Source organism: Suricata suricatta, chromosome 1, assembly GCF_006229205.1.
Source record: "Suricata suricatta isolate VVHF042 chromosome 1, meerkat_22Aug2017_6uvM2_HiC, whole genome shotgun sequence".
NCBI classification, from domain to species: Eukaryota; Metazoa; Chordata; class Mammalia; order Carnivora; family Herpestidae; genus Suricata; species Suricata suricatta.
The window spans coordinates 151,947,748-151,968,642 of NC_043700.1; the positions used below are offsets into that span (position 1 = coordinate 151,947,748).

Sequence of the window (20,895 nt, forward strand, 5' to 3'; positions counted from 1 at the left end):
GCCCGTTAATGGAGGCTCTTTACACATAAATACAAAAATATTTTATTTTCAGATGCTATCACTTTTAAGGTACTTCCCCAAAAGGGAAGTAAAAAATGCATTAAATAAAAGGGCACCTGGGTGGATCAGTCAGTTAAGCCTCCAGCTTCGGCTCAGGTCATGATCTCACGGTTGGCTGGTTTGAGCCCCGCCTCCGGTTCTGTGCTGACAGCTCAGAGCCTGGAGCCTGTTTCAGATTCTATGTCTCCCTCTCTCTCTGACCCTCTCCAGCTCATGCTGTCTCTCAAAAAAAAAAAAAAAATAAAAATAAAAAAAATTAAAAAAAGAAAGTTCCAAATTTTCTGTGAGGCTATGGTTTGAGGGGGAGATAAGTGGAAACCACTATTGTGCAACTTTTGTGGCCATGTGTGAAAGTATCAACTATTTCCCACAAAGTCATTTTTCCCTGAATCTGTTGGTGTGAAATTATATATTATAATTTTCAAAAGCTTGCTTTAACTGAAATGTAACAGTTCCTGAGAGCCTACTACACCGCTTGTTCTGTGGTCCAGTTCGTCTGCCCCTAGCAAAACCGAAGCCTCAGACGGTGTCCTCTCTTCCTTTGTGGATGCACGTGCCTGGGTGAAGCTGTTCGTGTATTCTTGGTTAGTTCGCTCTTGAAGCAGCTTGGAGAAGTCTCACCTACGTCTTAGCAGCTGGCTGGTTTGATAAGGCATCTCCGGAGGCAGACCCAGCCCTCCCCGGTCTGCCAGGAGTATTTCTTCTTTGAAGACCCATCTTTTTGAGGGGTACTGCTTTGCTCATTCAGTAAAGACTTGTCGGCATATAAAGGGAATAGAGAGTTTCAAATGGTTCTGCAGAAAGTGTACTTTGGTCCCTAGACTTTGTTGTCCTTAGGAATTGAACCTGTCATCTGGTTTGCGTTCTTCATGACCGAGGTTATATTAAAACAGAAACGGTAGGAAAGCTTTCCTATGCTTTGGATAGGAGACAAATTTGCTTTGGTAGAATCTGTGACTGAGCAAAGCACATAGGGCCTGGTTGAAGAAAATATATGTCACCACTAGCCACCAAGTCAAGTTGTGGAATCCGAAGGTGACAGCCATGGAAATGTAGATCATCAGTTCTGCTAAGTAGTTAGGGGAAGAAACGTATTCAAACCAGTCTCCGAAAGGGATTCGGTGGTTACAGTGAATGACCACTCCTGAAACAGAAACAGAAGACCTCGTGAACATAGGACGCTGTAGAAAGAAAGCTTACCACTTCAGTCCCCAGATAATTTACGAAGGCTCTTAGTTAACAAAGAGGATCACTGAGGCACCGGGTGGCTCAGTCAGTTAGGCGACCCACTCCGACTCAGGTCAGGATCTCGCGGTTCGTGGGTTTGAGCCCCGCATCGGGCTTGCTCCTGTCAGCGCAGAGCTTGTTTCAGATTCTCTGTCCCCGTCTCTACCCCTTCCCTGCTCACTCTCTCTCAAAAATAAATCAACATTAAAAAAAAATAAGATGAAATTAAAAAAAAGGATCTCAGACCTGTGTGCAAACCCACTTCCTATCACACTCCCATTGTCAACCTACTATGTATTAAAAAGTTTCATGCTTAGGTTACACCATCAACTGAAAACAAGCACAAAGGAAAGCCTGTTTCTCTACGAGAGCTCCTAGCGAGGAATTCAGAGCTCAGATTGCAGTCAGACCGCAGGAGTTCAAATCCTGACTCTACCACTTACATGTTGTGTGACTTTAGAAAAGTTGCTTAACATCTCTATGCCTCAGTTTCCTCATTTGTAAAGTGAGGATAAGACTCTAACTACTTCAAGAGAAGCTCTATGTAAAGCATTAAGAACAGGGCCCAGCACAGAATAAACACTTCATAAATGCTGAATAATGCTATTTTAATTTTAATATTTTAAAAGCCTATTAAAAACGGTGCCTGTGGTAAGTCAACACAAGCTAACTAAAAGTCAAGTTCTTTTTGCTTGAACTGGAAAGATACTAACTCAGCAAGGTAATACTAGCGCTCATATTCTGGTCAGACACATACCTGCAGTGTAGGTCCCAAAATGTGGGCGCAGAACAGAATCACAGAATTTCAGGGCTAGATGGGGCCAGGCAGATCTTTGGGCATAACGCTCTCATTTTACAAATAGGATGAAGACCCAGAGAGGTGTCTTATCAAAAATAAAATTTGATAGATGCACCTGGGTGGCTCAGTTAAGTGTCCAACTTCAACCTGGGTCATGATTTCACAGTTCAGGAATTTGAGCCCTGTGTTGGTCTTTGTGCTGACAGCTTAGAGCCTAGAGCCTACTTGGGATTCTGTCTCTTTCTCTCTCTCTCTGCCCCTCCCCCGCTCATGCTCCCTCTCTCTTAAAAATAAATAAACATTAAAAATGAATATTTGATAGGTAAGCCAATTAATTAGGGCAGGAAAGAAAACAATAAAGGAACACAGACAACTAACTTCTGAGGGTTAAAATCCACATGAAGTGCCTCTAAAAGCCATCTCACCTGCTTTATTTTTCCTGAGATTGCCGAGGATGACATGGCATTTGTACTGATGGACAGACGACCAGATATACATCATCATTCCGAGGATATGGAACCACCGGGCTTGCATCAAGAGATTTTTTCCTACCACATGGACTACAGAAAAAAAAGTTATTAGCCAACATGCAAAATTTCAGAGGCTCAGGGAATTAAACAGACATACAGTTAGAACACAATTATCCAAATTCTCTGTTCCTCATGACTAGAAAATTATCCTGATGTAATTTCCCAAGGACGGAGGGGAGAACGGAGGGGTGTGCTCCCCAACCTGGGACGGCCTCAGTGGCCCCGGACAGAGAACTCCACACTGACTCATTCTCCGGTCCCCTCTTCAAATGCTGCACACACAGAGGTCAGCTCTGTCTCCTACTCTTTTTGTTGTTTAAAGTTTATTTATTTTGAAAGAGAGTAAGCTGGGGAGGCACAGAGAGACAGAGAAACTCCCAAGTAGGTTCTACACTGCCAGTGCAGAAGGCCAACGTGGGGCCTGAACTTACAAACCATGAGATGGTGACCCGAGCTGAAGTCAAGAGCCGGTCACCCAACCAAATGAGCCACCCAGGACCACCAACACTGTATCCTACTCTTGTGTGGTGAGGCCACTTTGCATTTATATTTTTAAGCCTGGTTTTATGTCTCTTTCTTACAGTCTACCACGAGGAGAATGCTTTCTAAAGGAATCGCACCCTGGGCTGCAACCCTAGGCCATTCGGGGGAGACCCCAAATGCAGAACCCACACTTCACTAGCTCCAGCCAATGAAGAAAATCACTGGAAGTAAAGGCTCAGCATAGGGTTTCTCAAAAGAGGAGAAATGTAATCTGCAAGATGAAAAATCAAACAGGATCCTTTTTTGATTAGAGAGAACCATGTTGGAGAGATTTAGGTCAGAAGTAGAAACACTCAAAGTAGCATCTTCCTCTTTCTTCCCCAGCTACCAAGAAGACAGGAAGAATTCAGGTCTTCTGGGGACTGGCATCAGAAAAGCAAATCAAGGACTTCCTTAAGATCAGCAGGAAGCAGGCAGGCTAGTTAGGAACCTGAGGGAAGAAACAAAGCCGCCCATTGACTATGGAGAAGAGCCTGAGGGTCTGGGGGTAGGAGAGCCCCTGTGGAGTTGTGAGAATGGGTCCCTGAAGGCAGGACTCAGCTGCTGACAGCTAAGGACCGAGGAGAGTCCGCCAAGATCTAAAAACTTGCCCCATATAAACAGTTTACTATAGACTCTGAATGTTCACTAGAGTTAGCCATTTTACTAAAAAGTTATATTTTTAGAAGTTAAAAATAAACAAAATATGAACAGTAGTTTTAAACTGGGCCTAAAGAACAAGTCACTCTAAGATTAAAACCTGAAGCAAGTGTTTGAGAGTTCACAGCACTGCCAAGTCACCCACTCCGAATCAGAGAAAGCACCTATGAGGAAAAAAGGTTTCTGAGAGTACGCTGGAATTATGACACAGGGAAAGAGGAGTCAGGTGGAAGGCTGAGGGTCCAATCTGTGTAGTATTTAACTCTTTGTTTATTAATCACCGGTGGAGTGTCTACTGAGCCTGGCATCTCACACGAGGCATAAGGCAGTGAAGAAGGGAAAACCCAGTCCTCACGAACCCACATGCTGGTGGCAAGAGGCAGACAGAAACAAGCAGACAAATCGATAACGAAGACAAATTCAGAGATGGCACTCAGAGAAAATAAAATACAACATGTCATGGAGAGTGCTTGAAGGAAGACCCTCTAGAGTTTAAACATTTTTTTTAAGATTTTATTTTTAAGTAATCTCAAGGTGGGGTTCGAACTCACAACCCCAAGATCAAGAGTTGCATGCTCCAACTGACTGAGCCAGCCAGCGCCCCGGCCCTCTAGACTTTGATGACAAGGAGGGGGGAAAGGTGTGGGCAGCTTACAGACGTTCTTTCCTTTCCCTTTCACAAAGAGCCTCTGAAATCAGGATGTGTCCCTAATTACCGATGAAGGTTCTGATGCTCAGAGTGGTTAAATGAGCCAGAAATCAGATTCGAGCCCTCCCGAGACCTAAGCCTCTGCTACTCCCATCAGGCCCTGCAGCTGGCGAAGGTCCCAGTGTGTTCTCTCAATGAATTCCTAAAACCAGTTCTTGCCGTATTGTCCCAAAAGCCTACATATGACCTCTTGAGAGACAAGTAGGTGAAAAAGAAGACAGCTTCAGAAAGGAGCGTCTGGAAAGCAGTTTTCGTGGGTGTCTCGGCTGCCTTTCCTTGACCGCTGGTACAGGAGGGAGGGCAGAAGGCATGGTCTGGCCAGCTGATGAAGCTCCAGAAGGGATACGTGATACCAGTGGAGGCTAACAGACTGGAAGCTAGTGCGTTAGCCACAGACTTCGGAACACGCCTTTGGTGGAAACGCTAGTACTGTTTGCCACAGGTAACAGTTCAAATCCCGGTATGGCCTGCACATGAAAGCCAAAGCTCAGGGAGGAAATACTAACCTGATGAAGGTCAGTGGAATCAGATGGAGAGATGCTGGTGGAGCAGCTGAAGCCAATAAATAATTCATGAATTAAGAAAAATCATTAATAAGTTGTAGTCTACAGTCATTCCTCAAGCCCTAAAGGCCTTGGGTTATGGTACAGCAGCACAGAGAGGATTTTCAAGGGGCTACTCTGGTGCTACAATCAAACCTGAGGAGAAAGCTTACTCACTGAGTATTGTAAGGATCAGACTTTGGTCTCTTTGTGAGGATGGACAGGGCAGTTTTACGGAACATGGAGACGTGAACTCACAACAGTCATGCAAGGTCTGCCTTACAGTGTCCAGGAGGATGGATACCAAGGGTCCAGGGTGAAGTTAGCCGCAGCACTAACAACTAACTTCAGTCACCCCACATGACTTGAGTTCTATGCAGTAAATATGCATTGTTTTGACAAAAATGATAGTCATGTATGTTACATCTCCAGTCTCCCTTCCCCCCGCCCCAAACTTCACTTCCTCCTCATAAACAAAGGCCATAACTCTGCTTCCCTCTTCCTGGCGAGTGGGAGCTCAGAAGTGTTCAGACACCAATCTGATTTACCACAGCGCTCTTCTGTCGTCTGCCCTCAGGCTGTCGCCCTCGAAGAAAAGCCCTGTTATAACCGGAATTATCCTAAGACCTAAATGGTAACAAAATGGCTCTCTACTCCCTCTTCAAATCAAAACTATTCTCCCAGGAGCCCAGGTCACCCCTTCCGCCTCCGGTTTTCTGAGATTTAATCTTGCACCACCCTTCCCCTTCCACGCGCACAGCAGAGAGACTGAGGCTTTGGGGAGACAACATTCTCTGCTGACCCTTTCTCCTCTTCTTGGGTGTTCCCCTGCTTCCGGTCCAACTCTTGGCCACGCTCTCTCTCTTTCCTTCCAGACTAACTCCACATGAGTTCCCGGTCTTCAGGCCCACTAAGGGAGGCCCATGTCCTGACTCTTCATCCTTACACCAACCGTCCTGAACACTGGGCACTTTCCTATCTTCACTGCAGGCATCAGTGCTTGCGCTGGTGTCTTTCTGGTTTTAGCAGTTTTGTAACAGTTTACCATATATACCCTTGGGCGTGTAGACTTTTTCAAGCTACTAACAGAATTCAAACTCTTCATATGCAAGGTGGGTTGGGCAGGTCTACTTTCAAACTGCTGGAAACCTTGGTGGGGCACTTTGCCTGAAGAGTACCTCATGTGCCCAGTGACTCAGCTAACAGACCCCAGGGACACTCACCATTCCTGCCGTCCATCGGCACCTGGCTCAGCACGGTTAGGCCGATGAGGACATAGTAGAAGAGTCCAAAACAGTACTGCACGACGTGAATCACAGCATTGGAGAAGACACTGACGTAGAAGCACTCGAAGAGCCTCCGCAGGCTGTGCAGCCACAGAAATACTAACACTAGGAACGCGGACAGCGCCAGCTCCCCCCCTGGAATTCCGAACGGGACAGGTTAGCATCTCTCTTTCCAGGACTAGTCTGAAGTGGTATTTTTTCCTAGTGTTCAACACAGTATTAAGTAACATTAGAGCAAGGAGAGGGCCCTAGAAATCAGATGGTCAGATACCTTTTTTTTTTTTTTTTTTAAGTCATGAGGGAAGTGGGCCAAGCAAAGCTAAGGAATCTGGTTAGTGACAAACGCAGGTCTCTTGACCCTCCTTCATTATGTGAAAGCCTTCTAGGTTACACGGATGTCGCTGTGAAGGAGTCTGTGCACTCAGGACCTGAGGACTGTGGATCTCTGGGCCCCGGCCCTGACAGCGGGACGAAGATGGTCAGGAAGAGTGCCCACCTGACCTCTGCCAACCCCAGCTGCTGGGATCCCTGAGTCAGGGAGACTAGACACGCAGGCACCCAGAGAGTCAGAAAAGGGGACAGGAATGGAGACTGGGGGTATTATGCAGTTCTTTCCAGATTAAAAAAAAAAGAAAGAAAGAAAATTATACTTTTAGGGGACTCTGAGCCTTGAGCTCTATCTTCCTACCTGCCTCTTACCCCTCTGTTAAAAGAATTCGGAAGAAATACTGGTTTTTGAGAGAGAGAGAGAGAGACAGTGTGAGCAGGGGAGGGCCAGAGAGAGGGAGACACAGAATCCAAAGACAGGCTCCAGGCTCTGAGCTGTCAGCAGAGAGCCTGACACAGGCCTCGTCCTAGGAACTGTGAGATCATGACCTGAGTCAAAGCCAGACGCTTAACCGACTGAGCCACCCAGGCGCCCTGAAATACTGGTTTTTAAAAATGACATAAAACCTAGATGTTTTTTAAATGAATGCCACACGCATGTGTGCGTGCGCGCGCGCACACACACACACACACACACAGACACACACACACACACACACACACACACATTATGGGGATATAATAAGGATACAGCTTAACGAGTTTTTACAAACGAAACCAATCCCTTCCACCCACAGAACCAGTGCCCAGATCAGGAAACCGAACAGAACCGGCACACGCTGGCTCCCCCTCCTCGCGCTGCCTCCCCCCACAGAGGTAAGGCCCGTCGGGACCGCTATCAGGCCAGAATAGCTTTGCCTGTGTCTGTATTTTAAATATAGTAAATCCTAGTTTTAATTCTTTAGGAATAGGTTAAAACAAATATACAAATAGAACTCCTCATGACCACCCCTCCAAATAAATACCAGAACCCCAGCTGGCCCCACAGTAAAGGGAGGAAGAGATGAAGTTTCTCCGGCTGATGTGGGAATTGCTGAGGTGCCCTCTGCACCCAGAGGGGGTCTGCCTAGGCCTTCCTTCCGGCCGCCACCTTTGGCAACACGTTCCCCTGGTTATACAGAAAAGGACTGTTGCTACGGAACTGGCGATTTGGCTGCTGGAGCAAAGGACAGAGAGAATGCCGGAACCATTTGATTCTCATTCTTTCCCTCAGCCGCCACCTGACATTAACTGAGGCCACTGTAGGGTTTTCACCTTCGATTCCTTATTTTTAAAATCGTTCTATGTATCCTTTTTTTTTTTTAATTTTTAATGCTTTATTTTTGAGAGAGAGAGAGAGAAAGAGAGACAGCATGAGCAGCGGAGGGGCAGAGAGAGAGGGAGTCACAGAACCCAAAGACAGCCTCCAGGATCTGAGCTAGCTGTCAGCACAGAGCCCGATGCGGGGCTTGAACCCACAACCATGAGATCATGACCTGAGCTGAAGCCGGAGGCTTAACTGACTGAGCCACCCCGGTGCCCCTAAAATCGTTCCACGTATCCACGTATCCTTTATCCGAGGTAAGGTGAGGCAAATTGAAAGGGTCCTTGTAATCATCTGGTCGACAACTATTTATAGTCAATGTTATATAACTAAAGCTTACAGTATAACAAACATTTTTAACTGGTGATCAAAAAGTAATATCCTATTATATTTCTGGGGTTCTGAGACATGATTTTGGTTCAGCGAAAGAAATGATAAATGTTTCAAGGCAAACCCACGAGATCCTAAGAGCTTTCCTACTGAAGTATGAAGGCTGCTGTATACATTTAGCAATAGTACTAAAAATAGCAGGGAGAGCGGCCCGCCCTGCACATAGCACAGCACTTGCTGGGAAGTCAGGGACAAAGCGCTAACACTGGGTCCGCCATGATCTCAGGGAAGGACAGGGGGACATCCCCTTGGCCATCTGGCTATAAACCATGCAAAACCTTTGCTTGGCCCTCAGCCTCCTCTTCCCTGGCCCACAGAGAAGCCCGAGGGTGGCTACGGAGTACTGAGAACAGCTCCCAGCAGGCAGGAAAGGCGGAACGGGACAGAACGGTTGTAACTAGCCGGGGGGGTTCTTACCTTGGAACTGGGCAGCCCCGAGAATTCTGAGCAGACCATGCAGCCAGTATGGAAAAGGCACTCCCAGGAACAGCGACTGAGTAAGGTGCCAAAGCAGGAAGCCATTCCACAGCACTGAGAGGATATAGAAGTGAGAAAAATACCTGCAAGGGGAAACCAGTTAGACAACAATCAGAGTAGGTCCACTTTTAAGCCTTATGCATTAACCTAGGTTCCCTAACCTCCTTCCCCCCATTCCCAAGGTATAGTTTTGTTTTTTTAATAGAAACTGAATCCTGCAGGCATTCAGATTTTTAAAAATCTCCCTTGAAACAATGGGACTGGTTAGCTCGTAGAACAAAGAGGCCTCCTGAGGTGAACAAGATCATAGATTTACCTTGTTAAACTTAGACAGACGGTCGATTAGCAATCTCTCTTATCTCTGGGTAACAGGATTGGCTCAAGTTCCAACATAGGGGGTGCCAGTTCCTGGGAAAGAGAACCCAGATTGGGCCAACACAAGCCAAACGTGTGAAAGATTTCTAAATCCTGAGCAAAGTTGCTGCAACAGCCCTACAACTGTTACACAAGATTTGCAAAACCACAAGCTCTCAGGGCTGTCAGAAATCTTAAAGGTCCTCTGATTCAGTGTGTTTTTCAATTGTGTTGACCTAAGTTACTTCTATAATAACATGACAGGTATTAACTCATGAGACTAGGTATCGACTCCTGATGGGTACAGCTCTCATAAAGTACAGTGCCTATTCTGCAATCAACTGCAATTTTACAAACCAAATACAAATAAAACTAGGGCCAATAAAAACTGAAATTAGCAATGTTACTTTAATGTGAAAGATGATGTTGGTTTACTGAAATCGTCTAATGGCACAAAGACTTAACCTTCTTTTCAGGTCTCTTGACCTATACGTCTCTATTTTTTGCTATTTAAATCAATTCAAAATCTTTCTGACCCTGACAGGTGTCTTCCCTGGTCTTTAATGCATCACTTATGTATGAGGTCCCCTCCTCCTTGTCTCATTAGTCTGTGACGAGGAAATAAGACTGGAGTTGGAGGATCAGACATAATTCAGCAACTCTTCTTCTAGATGATCCAGAATATCGCCCTCCCAGACCATGCCCACAACCCAGTCTGACACTGATCGATTTGGTCCTTTCATAGCACCCCACTTAATTCTCCCAACTACTGTAACTACTGTTACAAATTCTATCACTAGCTCTACCCTTGCCGAGTTATCCTGTTCTGATCCTCTATCCCAGTTCTGATCTTCTTTGGGCTCAAAAGCTTAGTTTCATCAAAAGTTCATCAGTGTTGCGTCTAACAACCCACCCCCTACCCAGCCACTGGTTTCTGGTTGCCTTCCAGGGTCTCTAAGACACATTTCTAGAACTGAGCTCAGGTGTGGTCTGAGCTAGAACAGCAGAGCAGAAGGTCAGCAGCGCCCTGCTCTGTGGTCTTCCATGGAAAAGGGAGGGGCTGGCTTCTGGAAAGCATCTTGTAGCCAGCCACTCTACCTACTTCATTTTCCCACAAATATTCACTGAGAACTTAGAATGTGCCAGGCAATGTTCTAGGATCAGGGAACTCAGCCGGAAGCAAATAGACCCTGCCTTGATTATCTTTCAGCATACGAGCAACAAATGAACCTACAGACATCTAGCATAATCTTAGGAGACAGAGAGGGTGCAGAGGGGAGGCCATTCTGGACAGGTGGTCAAGGATGGCCTCTCTGGAAGTGACATTTGGCTTGAATGAATAACCCCGGTGAACTTCCAGGGGAAAGAATGTTCTAGGCAGAGGAAATGACAACCACAAAGGCCCTGAGGAACAACACAGGACACATGTATGGAGAAGGACCGCTGGTGAGGTGGGAGAGGCAGATGTTACAGGGTCTCGTAAGGGTGATGGGAAGTCATTTGAGCAGAGCGACTTAAGTAACTTCTGTTTTAGAAATCCCTCTGGCGAAGGGAAAAGTTCTGGAGATTGGTAGTGGTGACGGCTGCACAACGATGAGAATGTATTTGAAATCACTGACCTGTACACCTGAAAAGGGCTAAAATGTTAAGTGTTACATCATGTATATTACAACACACACACACACACACACACACACAGCATTGCTTATTCTTTTTACTCTTTGAAGTTAAAAAAATATCCCTTTGGTAAGTAGGTGGAAACAATCCTGAAAGTTTATATGGTTATCCTCCTGGGGCAGATGAGAAAACGCAGGCTCAGATGTCAAGGTCACACAGGAAGTGGCAGCATTTAGTTCCAGAAGCTCTGATGACCAGAGTTAAAATCACACCACTGCACTTCTAACTCATACAACCTGGACCTGCCTGAACTTGCTTTTCTGTCCCTATATTGCATGTACCAATTGATATCACGCCTACAGTCAACCTGTCACTCAAATACGTTTCTAGCTGGTTTATCAGCTGCTCAGCCACATCTTGCTATGCCCTGCTTGCACTGTGAGGCTTCTGATTCACAGGCAGACTGCCATTCTCACATTACTGTGTTCTTCTGTACATTCTCTTGTTTTGCTTGCCTGACTGCCCTCGATGAGAAACATCTACTACTCAATAAATCTCGTGGCTTTTAAAAAGACAGCTTTCACCTCCAGCCACGGATCTCCTCGACATTTCCTCTCTTTTTCCTCCCTTGGCAATTTGCTTATTTGGAGTACTGTTTTCCAAGCCCTCGGGAACAGGGATAAGCTGATCCTTACAGACTTGGCACCAAGGAAGCCCTCCTTTAACACATATTTCAGAACTTACTATAAGCAAGGGACTGTTCTAGGCTCTGGGATTATGGCAATGAATGCAACAGATAATTCCAGTCCTCATGGTACTTACACTCAAACCTACACATAAAAATAAATTTTACAGCACGCCAGCAGGTGATAACTGTTAATAAAAAAAAACTAAAGCCAGGAAGAAAAGGAGTATCTGGGATGGTAGAATTATACTTATAACAGGGTAGATAGGGCCCACCTCATTGAGAAGGTAATATCTGAGTAGAATTCTAGGAAGTGAGGACATAAACGATGTGGCTATGTGGGGAAAGAGCTTTCTAGGTATAGGTAACAGGCAGTTCAAAGGCCCCGAGGTGGAAAATAGAGGCCCACAAAACGGGGGCTAACTACAGGACACAATGAGGTGGTAGGAACAAAACTATATATGGTCTTGGGCTCTTCCTGTGAGTGAATTAGAAGCCACTGGATGGTTTTAAGCAAGGGGGTAGGGGAATGGGCAGGATCTAATAGGACATATTTACTGATTGCTGGAACCGATCCAAAGCCCAATTAGGAGGGTTAACTAAGGACGTGAACTAATGCTTACTGAGCTCTGACAAGGTGCCTGGCCCTGTGCTAAGTGCTTTAATAGCATCACCACCTGTATGACAAGGGGTGCTATTATGCTAACACTCTGATCCATATCTGCTGCCTCTTGCCTGGACCATCATAATAGCCTCTTAGTCTTCTCCACACAATGGCTAGTCAGTCACCCTTTCAAAACATGAATCACACAATGCAATGCCTGCCTCCCCATCAATGCCATCAATGGGAAAGTTTCCATACACTCCGGATAAAATCTAATTCCCCCCATGGCCCTGGTGAGGGAGCCTCGCCTCCGCCCTGACCATCCCTCCTGCTTCACCCCGCCCTGACCATCCTCTGCAGGGCTGTCACCGCCGCGGGCCCCCCATTTTGCTCATGATCAAATAATCCTGCTGGGTTTCCTCTGAAGCACGTATTACCATCCAAAGTTATCTCGCTTGTTTTGCAACATTTGTTTACATATCTACTGTATATATCTATCTTACAAGGTATCTTACTCCTGGCACATAAGTATTTTATGAACACCAGTTAGATAAATGAATAAACAAGAAGGTATCTTATCCAACGTTATTCTTTAGATCAACAAACCAGTTAAACCTAAACCCTCTTTTTCTTAAAATTCATTCAAAACATAGTCATCAAGAACATTATTAGTCAGGCATTGTACTAGGGATATGGTAACAAAAAAGACAAATCTAAACTTATGGCCAAGTTTACAATTTAGAAGAGGGGTTCTTAACATTTTTCTTCCATGGACTCCTTTGGCAGTCTAGGAAAGGCTACTGGCCACTTCTCAAAATGTTACTTCAATCATAAAATACATAGGGATTACCAAGGAAACCAGTTATATTGAAACATAAGTAACGTAACTACTAAAAAAAATTGTGATAATAGTAATATATGTACCTTTCTTAACGTATCAACTAACAGTATCTAGTGATTCATTCTTTTTTAAAACTTTTTATTTTGAAAGAGCAAGAGCACATATGTGAGTGGGGGAGGGGCAGAGAGAGAGGGAGAAGGAATCCCAAGCAGGCTAGGTGCTGTCACAGCACAGAGCCCGGACTCAGGGCTTGATCCCATGGACCCTGAGATCATGACCTGAGCTGAAATCAAGAGTTACACACTGACTGAGCCACCCAGGTGCCCTTAATTATTCATTCCTTTTTCTGTTAAAAAAAAATTTTAAACATTTATTCATTTTGAGACACTGAGAAAAACCGAGTATGAGCGGGAGAGGGGCAGAGAGGGAGAAACAGAATCTGAAGGAGGCTCCAAGCTCCGAGCTGTCAGCACAGGGCCCGACATGGCGCTTGAACTCACAGACTGTGGGCTCATGACCTGAGCCGAGTCAGCTGCTCAGCCGACTGAGACACCCAGGCACCTCCCTAGTGATTCATTCTTATAGTGATGAACATAATGTTTTGAGATCTCTTAAATATTTTTGATGTGATATATCACATCAAATATATACATATATATGTAAACCTGTCACAATATTGCAAGTACTGCTAATTCTACTGTGGTTTGTTGATTACATTTGTTATGCCCAGATTTTAATATCGCCCCCTAAAACCAGAGATTACCTGGGAGACCGAATCACGCATGCAAAAGCAAAGGGCTTTATTATGAATTTAGGCCCGGCCAGCCTAAACTCGGGCTCACAGACTTACTGGATCCACGTGGAGCGAGCCCCGAACATGCTGGGCAGGGCCTTTTATGAGTTTGGGAAGGGGGAGTTACAGGAAATTGTGACACAGGTACAGGGGTCCAATCAATATAGCATCACATCATTGACAGTAACTTTAACCAATTACAGAGTGGACCCAGGACCCTCACGTAGGGCGTGACTAGTTTTAACCTCCATCTTTAGGCCCGCCCCCAGAAATGTTAATGGTGTTTGCTGGCCTTCAAGGTCAGAGGGGAAACCAGAATCAAATCTGCATCCTTAGATATTTATCACTAAGGAAATGCTGAATTTTGGCTAGAGGTTACTAAAATAAAGATCTAATCTTTTCTAATCCAAGTTTGCCGTGAATTTCTGCCCACGGGTCCCCTGGACCTCTGGTCAGGACTGCTGAACCCTAGGGGGAAAGTCTGGATGACTGACTCTGCCTCCAGAACTCAATTCAGTTACAATGCTTTGATACCATTTTGAAATTTTAGGAGTCCTTCCATATACATTATACAGGTCAATAGCACTGGGACTCATGTTGACATTTACTCAGGTTTTCCAGGAAATCGACCCTCTATGAACCAAAAGGAAAACAAGAAAAGCACCATCACTTTAATTTAGGGGGAAAAACTCTATCCAACAGCAGCAACGGAACCAAACATGCCATGAAGTGATTTCAGGTTTTAATCTTGCCTCCTTAGGAAAAAATACAACCTCCCCAAAATTACCTAAGCACTATCTTCGATGCAGAAATGTGATTTATAGCTTCCTCTTCCTTAGTGTAAAAATTACAGGTTTATTTTCACTTTTAAGAGTACGTGAGGGGCGCCTGGGTGGCTCAGTTGGTTAAGCGTCCGGCTTTGGCTCAGGTCATGATCTCATGGTTCGTGGGTTCGAGCCCCGCGTTGGGCTCTGTGCTGACAGCTCAGAGCCTGGAGCCGGCTTCAAATTCTGTATCTCCTGCTCTCTCTGACCCTTCCCTGCTCATACTGCCTCTCTCTGTCTCTCAAAAGTAAATAAAAAAATTTAAAAAAAAGTACTTGAATTTTGTATAAGGAAATATAATTTTTCCATAATATTTTATTGTCAAATTGTGTTCCACACAACACCCAGTGCTCTTCCCCTTAAGTGTCCTCCAGGAAATATATTTAAATATAGTATCTAGACAATATTTGTCTTTCCTGTCTGGCCTGGACTTCTTCAATACTAAAGAAATGTTGGTCTAAATTTAGAGAAAACATCATGGAGGTTCTACTCCAGAATTCTGGAAGAAGAAAAAGGTGTAAATTAGAAGAGAGATTACAAACCCAAAGAGTAGTAATGAATAAAGGAAAAGGTACCAAGTATATTTCTTAGCTGTCAGATGATGACATGTTTGACACTAGCTGCTGGGGTATAGGAGCCAGAGGAAGAGGTGAGAACAGGGAATGACTTGAAATGTGTCCTATAATCTAGGGACACTTAATGCCTTTTCCAAAATTCATAACACAAACTGTTAGAATTCACAGTAAGAAATATTTTTTCTTCACTTTATAACGTTAAAAAAACGATAACCTGGAAATGCCATTGCTATAAAGTAAAAAAGAATGTACTGCAATCAAACTTATTTCAGACTTTTAAAAAAATTTTGTTTTATGTTTTATTTTTTTATTTTTGAGAGACAGAGAGAGACAGTGCAAGCAGGGGAGGGTCAGAAAGAGAGGGAGATACAGAATCTGAAGACAGGCTCCAGGCTCTGAGCTAGCTGTCAGCACAGAGCCTGACGCAGGGCTTGAACCTACAAACTGTGAGATCATGACCTGAGCCAAAGCGGAACACTCAACCGACTGAGCCACCCAGGCGCCCCCAAACTTCATTAAAAATAGGATGACAGGGGTGCCTGGGTGGCTCAGTTTGTTGAGTGTGAGACTCTTGATTTTGGCTCAGGTCATGATCTCATGCTGTTGACAACTTTGCCTCTATCCCTCTCCCCCTCCTTTCTCCAAAAAAAAAAAAAAAAAAAAAGGGATGACATAATTTTTGGCTTAAAAATAGCCTCTGATAAATAGGGAGTTTGACTAGTTTGTCCTAAGTACTCCTAACTCTTCCCAGAGCCTCATTCCTTTTACTCTTCCTCCCAATGACTTAGTTTTTCCTTCTCAGTGTTAACACGTGATGAATCCTTTTCCAAAAGACAAAAGTGGGGGATTATCCATGTTTCGGAAGCCAAATTATCCTAAGCCTATTGTCTGTGGACCCACCTGGGACACTGCCAAAGAAAGGTTCAAATGATAATCCAGGTGTTTTAGTACATTAGTAACCTTACCACGTCCCTCCACATTGCTTCCTAAAAGTCAACCTCAGATGCACCTAAAGACAGAAAAGCCACCGCTATTTTCCTACTTTCTAGAAGTGTTTGGCTGACTCTTCCAAGCTAGGTTCCGAATTCAAAGTAAAAAACCAACAACACCCCTCCAACCCTCCCAACGAAAGCAAACTATAACAAGTCTTTACAATTTCTGAAAGAATTCCATTTAAATCCTAACGATTTAATCTGTCATTGAACTTGGGTTACAAAATCGGTTGAAAGTCAAATAAAGCTTTGAGATCGGGCTTGCCGAAAACGTGCACTCTCGGGCCACTTTCTTTCCCAGGGGCACCCAACAAGGTGCGAGTCCCCAGGGTCGGTGCGACCAAAGGAGGTGGCGCCCTTGTGGTGACCAGCGTCTAGCGCCGTATCCTGACTTTGAGGGTCAGAGACAAACGGAAAACAGAGGCGCGAAGGGCGCGCCTGCTTTCAAGTCTGCAAGAGAGTTCCGGCGACCTCAAGTTAGATTATAAACCCTTAGAGCACAGATGAGGGGAAAAAGGAGAATTTGGGGCCAAAAGGCTTTAACCCGCAGCCTGTGGACATGGGACACAGCCAAAGACCAGGCCTACATCGGAAACGCTGCCATTTCCCAGCGGGGAAAGATTCGTGCGGCTCCAAGTTCACGTTCACGCGCCGCTCAGCATCTTCGGGGTCCTGGGCCCCTCGGGGCATTCCGGCCCGCTGGGCCACGACGCCGACGCGGTAGCGCCGGGCGTCAAGGCCTCCCTGGCCTGGTCCGCGCCGGCCACACGCCCGCTTCTGCTGCCCCCTGCCGGCTGCCCGAGCCGGGCGCGCCGGGCTCTCAGCGTCACGGAATCCCGGGCTCGATTACCTCTTGGGGACATCAAAGACCCGGCAGACGGCCCGGCGCGACGGCCCCTCAGACTTGGTTTTCCCATAGCGGATCAGGTCCTGGAAAAGCGCGCAGCCGGGAAGTAGGCCGGCCGGCATGAGCTGTACCAACAAGGTCAACAGGAAGGCGGTGGTCAGCGTGAGCCACAGGGCGCGCAGCGGATTCAGTGCCGAGAGCTCGGGCCCACCCCAGGAAGCCATACCCTGCGCACCCGGCTTCCGCGCTCCCAAGGCCCGGCCCGCTCGCCAGCGCCCCAGCGGCAGCGGGGGCGGGACGTCGGTGACGCAGCGCGGGGCGGGGCCGTGCGCCTGGGACTCGCCCCTAGGGCGGGGTCACGCTGGCGCTCTCCAGTAGTCGTCAGTCCCCGACCGGGCTCAAGGACGCATGGGCGGGAACCTGAAATGTGATTCAGCAACAGCATTCAAAGAACTGCAAGCCTGCACTGTTGCGTTATTTTCAATGAAAAATGGAAACAACCCTGAGCGGTCCAGTTTAGGATATTTAGTAAATTGTTGTACAATACACGCTGTAATATCGGGTAGACATTAACATGATATCGACGCAGACTATAGAGACACGGAAAGCCGGTTCTGATAACTGAAACTAGGTTGAGTGAGAAAAAGCGGACTGTAAAATATATAGCTGTGATTGCAAACAACCATACTATACAAATGTGTGTACGTATTGATGAAAGTAGGTCATGCACAAAAATGAATAGTTTTATCAGGATGTTGGGAATGTGTATCATTTAAACCTGTAAAGTAGAAAATCATCAAGACAATTGCAAATAACCCCAAAGTGAAAGTGGCAAAAATTGTATTTAAAAAACAGCATTCTTTTCCCTAGAGTTTCACTCCCTAGAGGTTGTTTTTAACTCTCTGTAATGACAATGCTATTAATTGACGTGTCAATCTTAAACATTAAATTTTTGATTTGGTCATTTTAAATTAATACACCCAATCAATTTAAAAATTGATTTTCAGTTCCGACAAATCAAAGTTTAACTCTTTTAGGCAATTTTTAAATTAAGCGTTGTAATGCCCAAGATTTTAATATCACCCCAAAACCAGAAACCACCAGGGAGACCGAGTCACGCATGCAAAAGCAAAGGGCAGTTTTATTACGGCTTAGGCTCGCCGGGCCTAAGTTCGGTCTCACAGCCTTCACCAACGCAGTGGATCTGTGCTGAGAGCCCCGAACAAGGGCTGAGTAGGGTTTATATGGGGTTTGGGAAGGGGGAGTTACAAGAAATCGTGACATCCAATCATTATTGTATAACAGCATTGGCAGCAACTTTAACCATACATTTTGTTTAGAGCTTTCGTTACTTTTGGCGGGACCCAATCACAATATTTAGAGTAGTTTTGAAATTAACCAATTACAGAGCGAGTCCAGGGTCTTGTTTGGCGACTAATGGGTTAACTTTAACATTAGGTAACAGGGTCCTATCTAAAATTCCTATCTGCACACCTCACCTTAAGGAATGTGGGGAGAGGTAGCTGGGCTTTCCTGATTGGATACCGTGAGGTGGTCTCTCCTGTTCTAGGCAATGTGTAACTGCCTGATAATTTTGGGGAAACAGAAACATAGGCCTTCTAGTTCAGAGGGGAAACTTAAAGCCTGTCATGGCATCTGTTTGGTTTAGCCTTACAGCGTATTTATTTATTTTGAGTGTGGAGGGGGGGAAGGACAGAGAGAGGGAGAGAGGGAATCCCAAGCAGGCTCTACGCTGTCACACGGAGCTCCATCCAGGGCTTGACTGCAAACCCTGAGATCATGACCTGACCTGAAATCAAGAGTCAGTTGCTTAACCGAAGGAGCCACCCAGGTGCCCCAGCGGCTTACACTCCTGGGGAGTGTCAGTGAGGGGAGAGGTAGCTGGCCTATCACTCTCCCCTCAATGAGATGCCCTGCATGCGTTTTGAATAAATATCAGGAGACCTGGTGAGTAGGTTAATGTGACTTCAACTGTCTAAAGGATGGTTAACGTTTTGCTTCTTCGTGCAACCTCATAAGGTTTTACCAGTGCCTTGAGAACCATGTGACAAAAGGTGGTCAAATTGGCCTTCTAGCTGGCACAATGAGGCCTTTTTGTAGGACTCAGGATCCCTTCTGTAGGAGTCCCCCCTTCGTTTTTCTTCAGTTCATGGGTTAACCCCACACAAATGCAGCTGGCCTTTCTAAGACATTTTCCCAAACAAGCTACTTGCAGGGACCAAATTTCCTGGGTGCGGGAAGTTTTCTTGTAGTTCTTTGACCTGGGGAAAGATGGCAAAACAAGGTAGGGGTGTGTGTGTGTGTGTGTGTGTGTGTGTGTGTGTGTGTGAGAGAGAGAGAGAGAGAGAGAGAGAGAGAGAGATGAAATAGGAACGATTGAGGCTAGAGGGAAAAGGTATTTCTCTTTTTTTTGGGTTCAGAATTTAATCAGAGTGCAGAGCTCATATTCCAACAACCCCCCTGTAGAGGACAGTGGCTGAACAGGAAGTTATAAGTCAAACCATACTGAGAGCATTTGTATATGTTTAAATCCTTCCTGGAGTGAATTATTTCAGAAGTGGAAAACCAGGCTAAAATCTGTTAAAGAGATCATCACCAATAAGTGTAAGTCAGTTTTTATCTTTCTTCACTTAAGTATGAGCATTATATTATGAGCATTATATGACCAGAAAATCTCTGGCCTTGCCTGTAGTAAATGACAATGCCATTCTTCCAGTTGCTTAAGCAAAACACCTTGAACTAAACCTTGAGTCCTCTCTTTTTCTCAAAGCCTAAATATAATCTGTCAGCAAATCCTGCTGGTTGTACCTTCAAAGTATGAAACCTAAATTCAATCAATTCAATGAAAGCTTTGGAGTCAGTGCTTTGCTAAAGACCCTAGCCTGCTCAGTAAAACAATAGAAAGGAAAGTTCTAAGGACTGCAAAGTAAGAAACAAACTGTCATTATTCGAAGATAATCAGAAACTCCAATGGAGTCTACAGATATTAGAACTAATAAGAAAGTTTGGTAAGGTTGCCAGATACAAAAAATCAATTTATAAATACTGATCATTTTATTTCCCAGCAGAAACAGAAAATAAATATTTTAAAGATAAAATTTTCAATGGCATAAAATATTTCATGTTTAGGACTAAATCTCATAAAAGAAATGTAAGTCTTTTTCAAAGAAAATAAAGTTATCCTGGTATTAAAAAAGGAGAGCTATACTGAGCTCACAGATTGGTTTGGATGACAACGGTCCCCAAACTTATTTATGGAATAAATGTACTCCTGCTTAAATCCCAACTTTTTGTGGAACTCAACAAGCTGTTTCTGAAATTTATATGGAAGTAGGAAGGGCTCTAGATGGCCAAGGCACTCTTGAAGATGAAGGAGGAGGTCGGAGGGTTCGGTCTATGAGACATCAAGACTCACACAGAGCTGTAGTAATGATGTCAGGGTGGTATCCAAGTAGGGATAGACAGGAGACAGTGGAGTATGAGGGAGAGTCCAGAACAGGTCCCCATGTATACAAACACTTGGCATGTGATTCAGGTTGCATGATACATCAGTGAGGAAAGGTTGAATTTTATAATAAATTAGACTAGGATGAATGAGTAAGTTTCAGGAGGTGGACATGGGTGGTGGCAGAGAAGGGAGAGAGAGAAAGAAATGGGACCCCCTTCCTCACTCCATTAGTGAAAAATCAATTGCAGGTGGATTAAAGACCTAATGTGAAAGGCAAAAGTGTATCTTCTAGAACGTAAAATAGGAAACTACCTAATCTCATGTTAGGAAAGTTTTTGTGTTTTTTTCAAGATATAAGAAACAACCAGAAGAAAATATCAGTGGGTGCCTGGGTGGCTAAGT

At 45.0% G+C, this 20,895-nt stretch overlaps 1 protein-coding gene across 2 annotated transcripts; it reads right to left on the bottom strand.

Moving 5' to 3' along the window:
- Positions 1-291: 291 nt before the first annotated feature.
- On the bottom strand, positions 292-17,299 carry SRD5A3 (steroid 5 alpha-reductase 3). Of its 2 annotated transcripts, none has more exons than XM_029945684.1 (5): positions 17,028-17,299; positions 8,833-8,975; positions 6,273-6,470; positions 2,512-2,646; positions 292-1,204 (listed from the first exon to the last, which is right to left on the bottom strand). In XM_029945684.1, exons 1-5 carry the CDS (start codon positions 17,246-17,248, stop codon positions 945-947), a joined length of 957 nt encoding a protein of 318 aa, XP_029801544.1. In that variant the 5' UTR covers positions 17,249-17,299; the 3' UTR covers positions 292-944. The 2 variants fall into 2 exon arrangements, with proteins under 2 accessions (XP_029801544.1, XP_029801545.1); XM_029945685.1 differs by having other exon boundaries at positions 8,833-8,946; positions 17,028-17,192.
- Between the last annotated feature and the right edge of the window lie 3,596 nt (positions 17,300-20,895).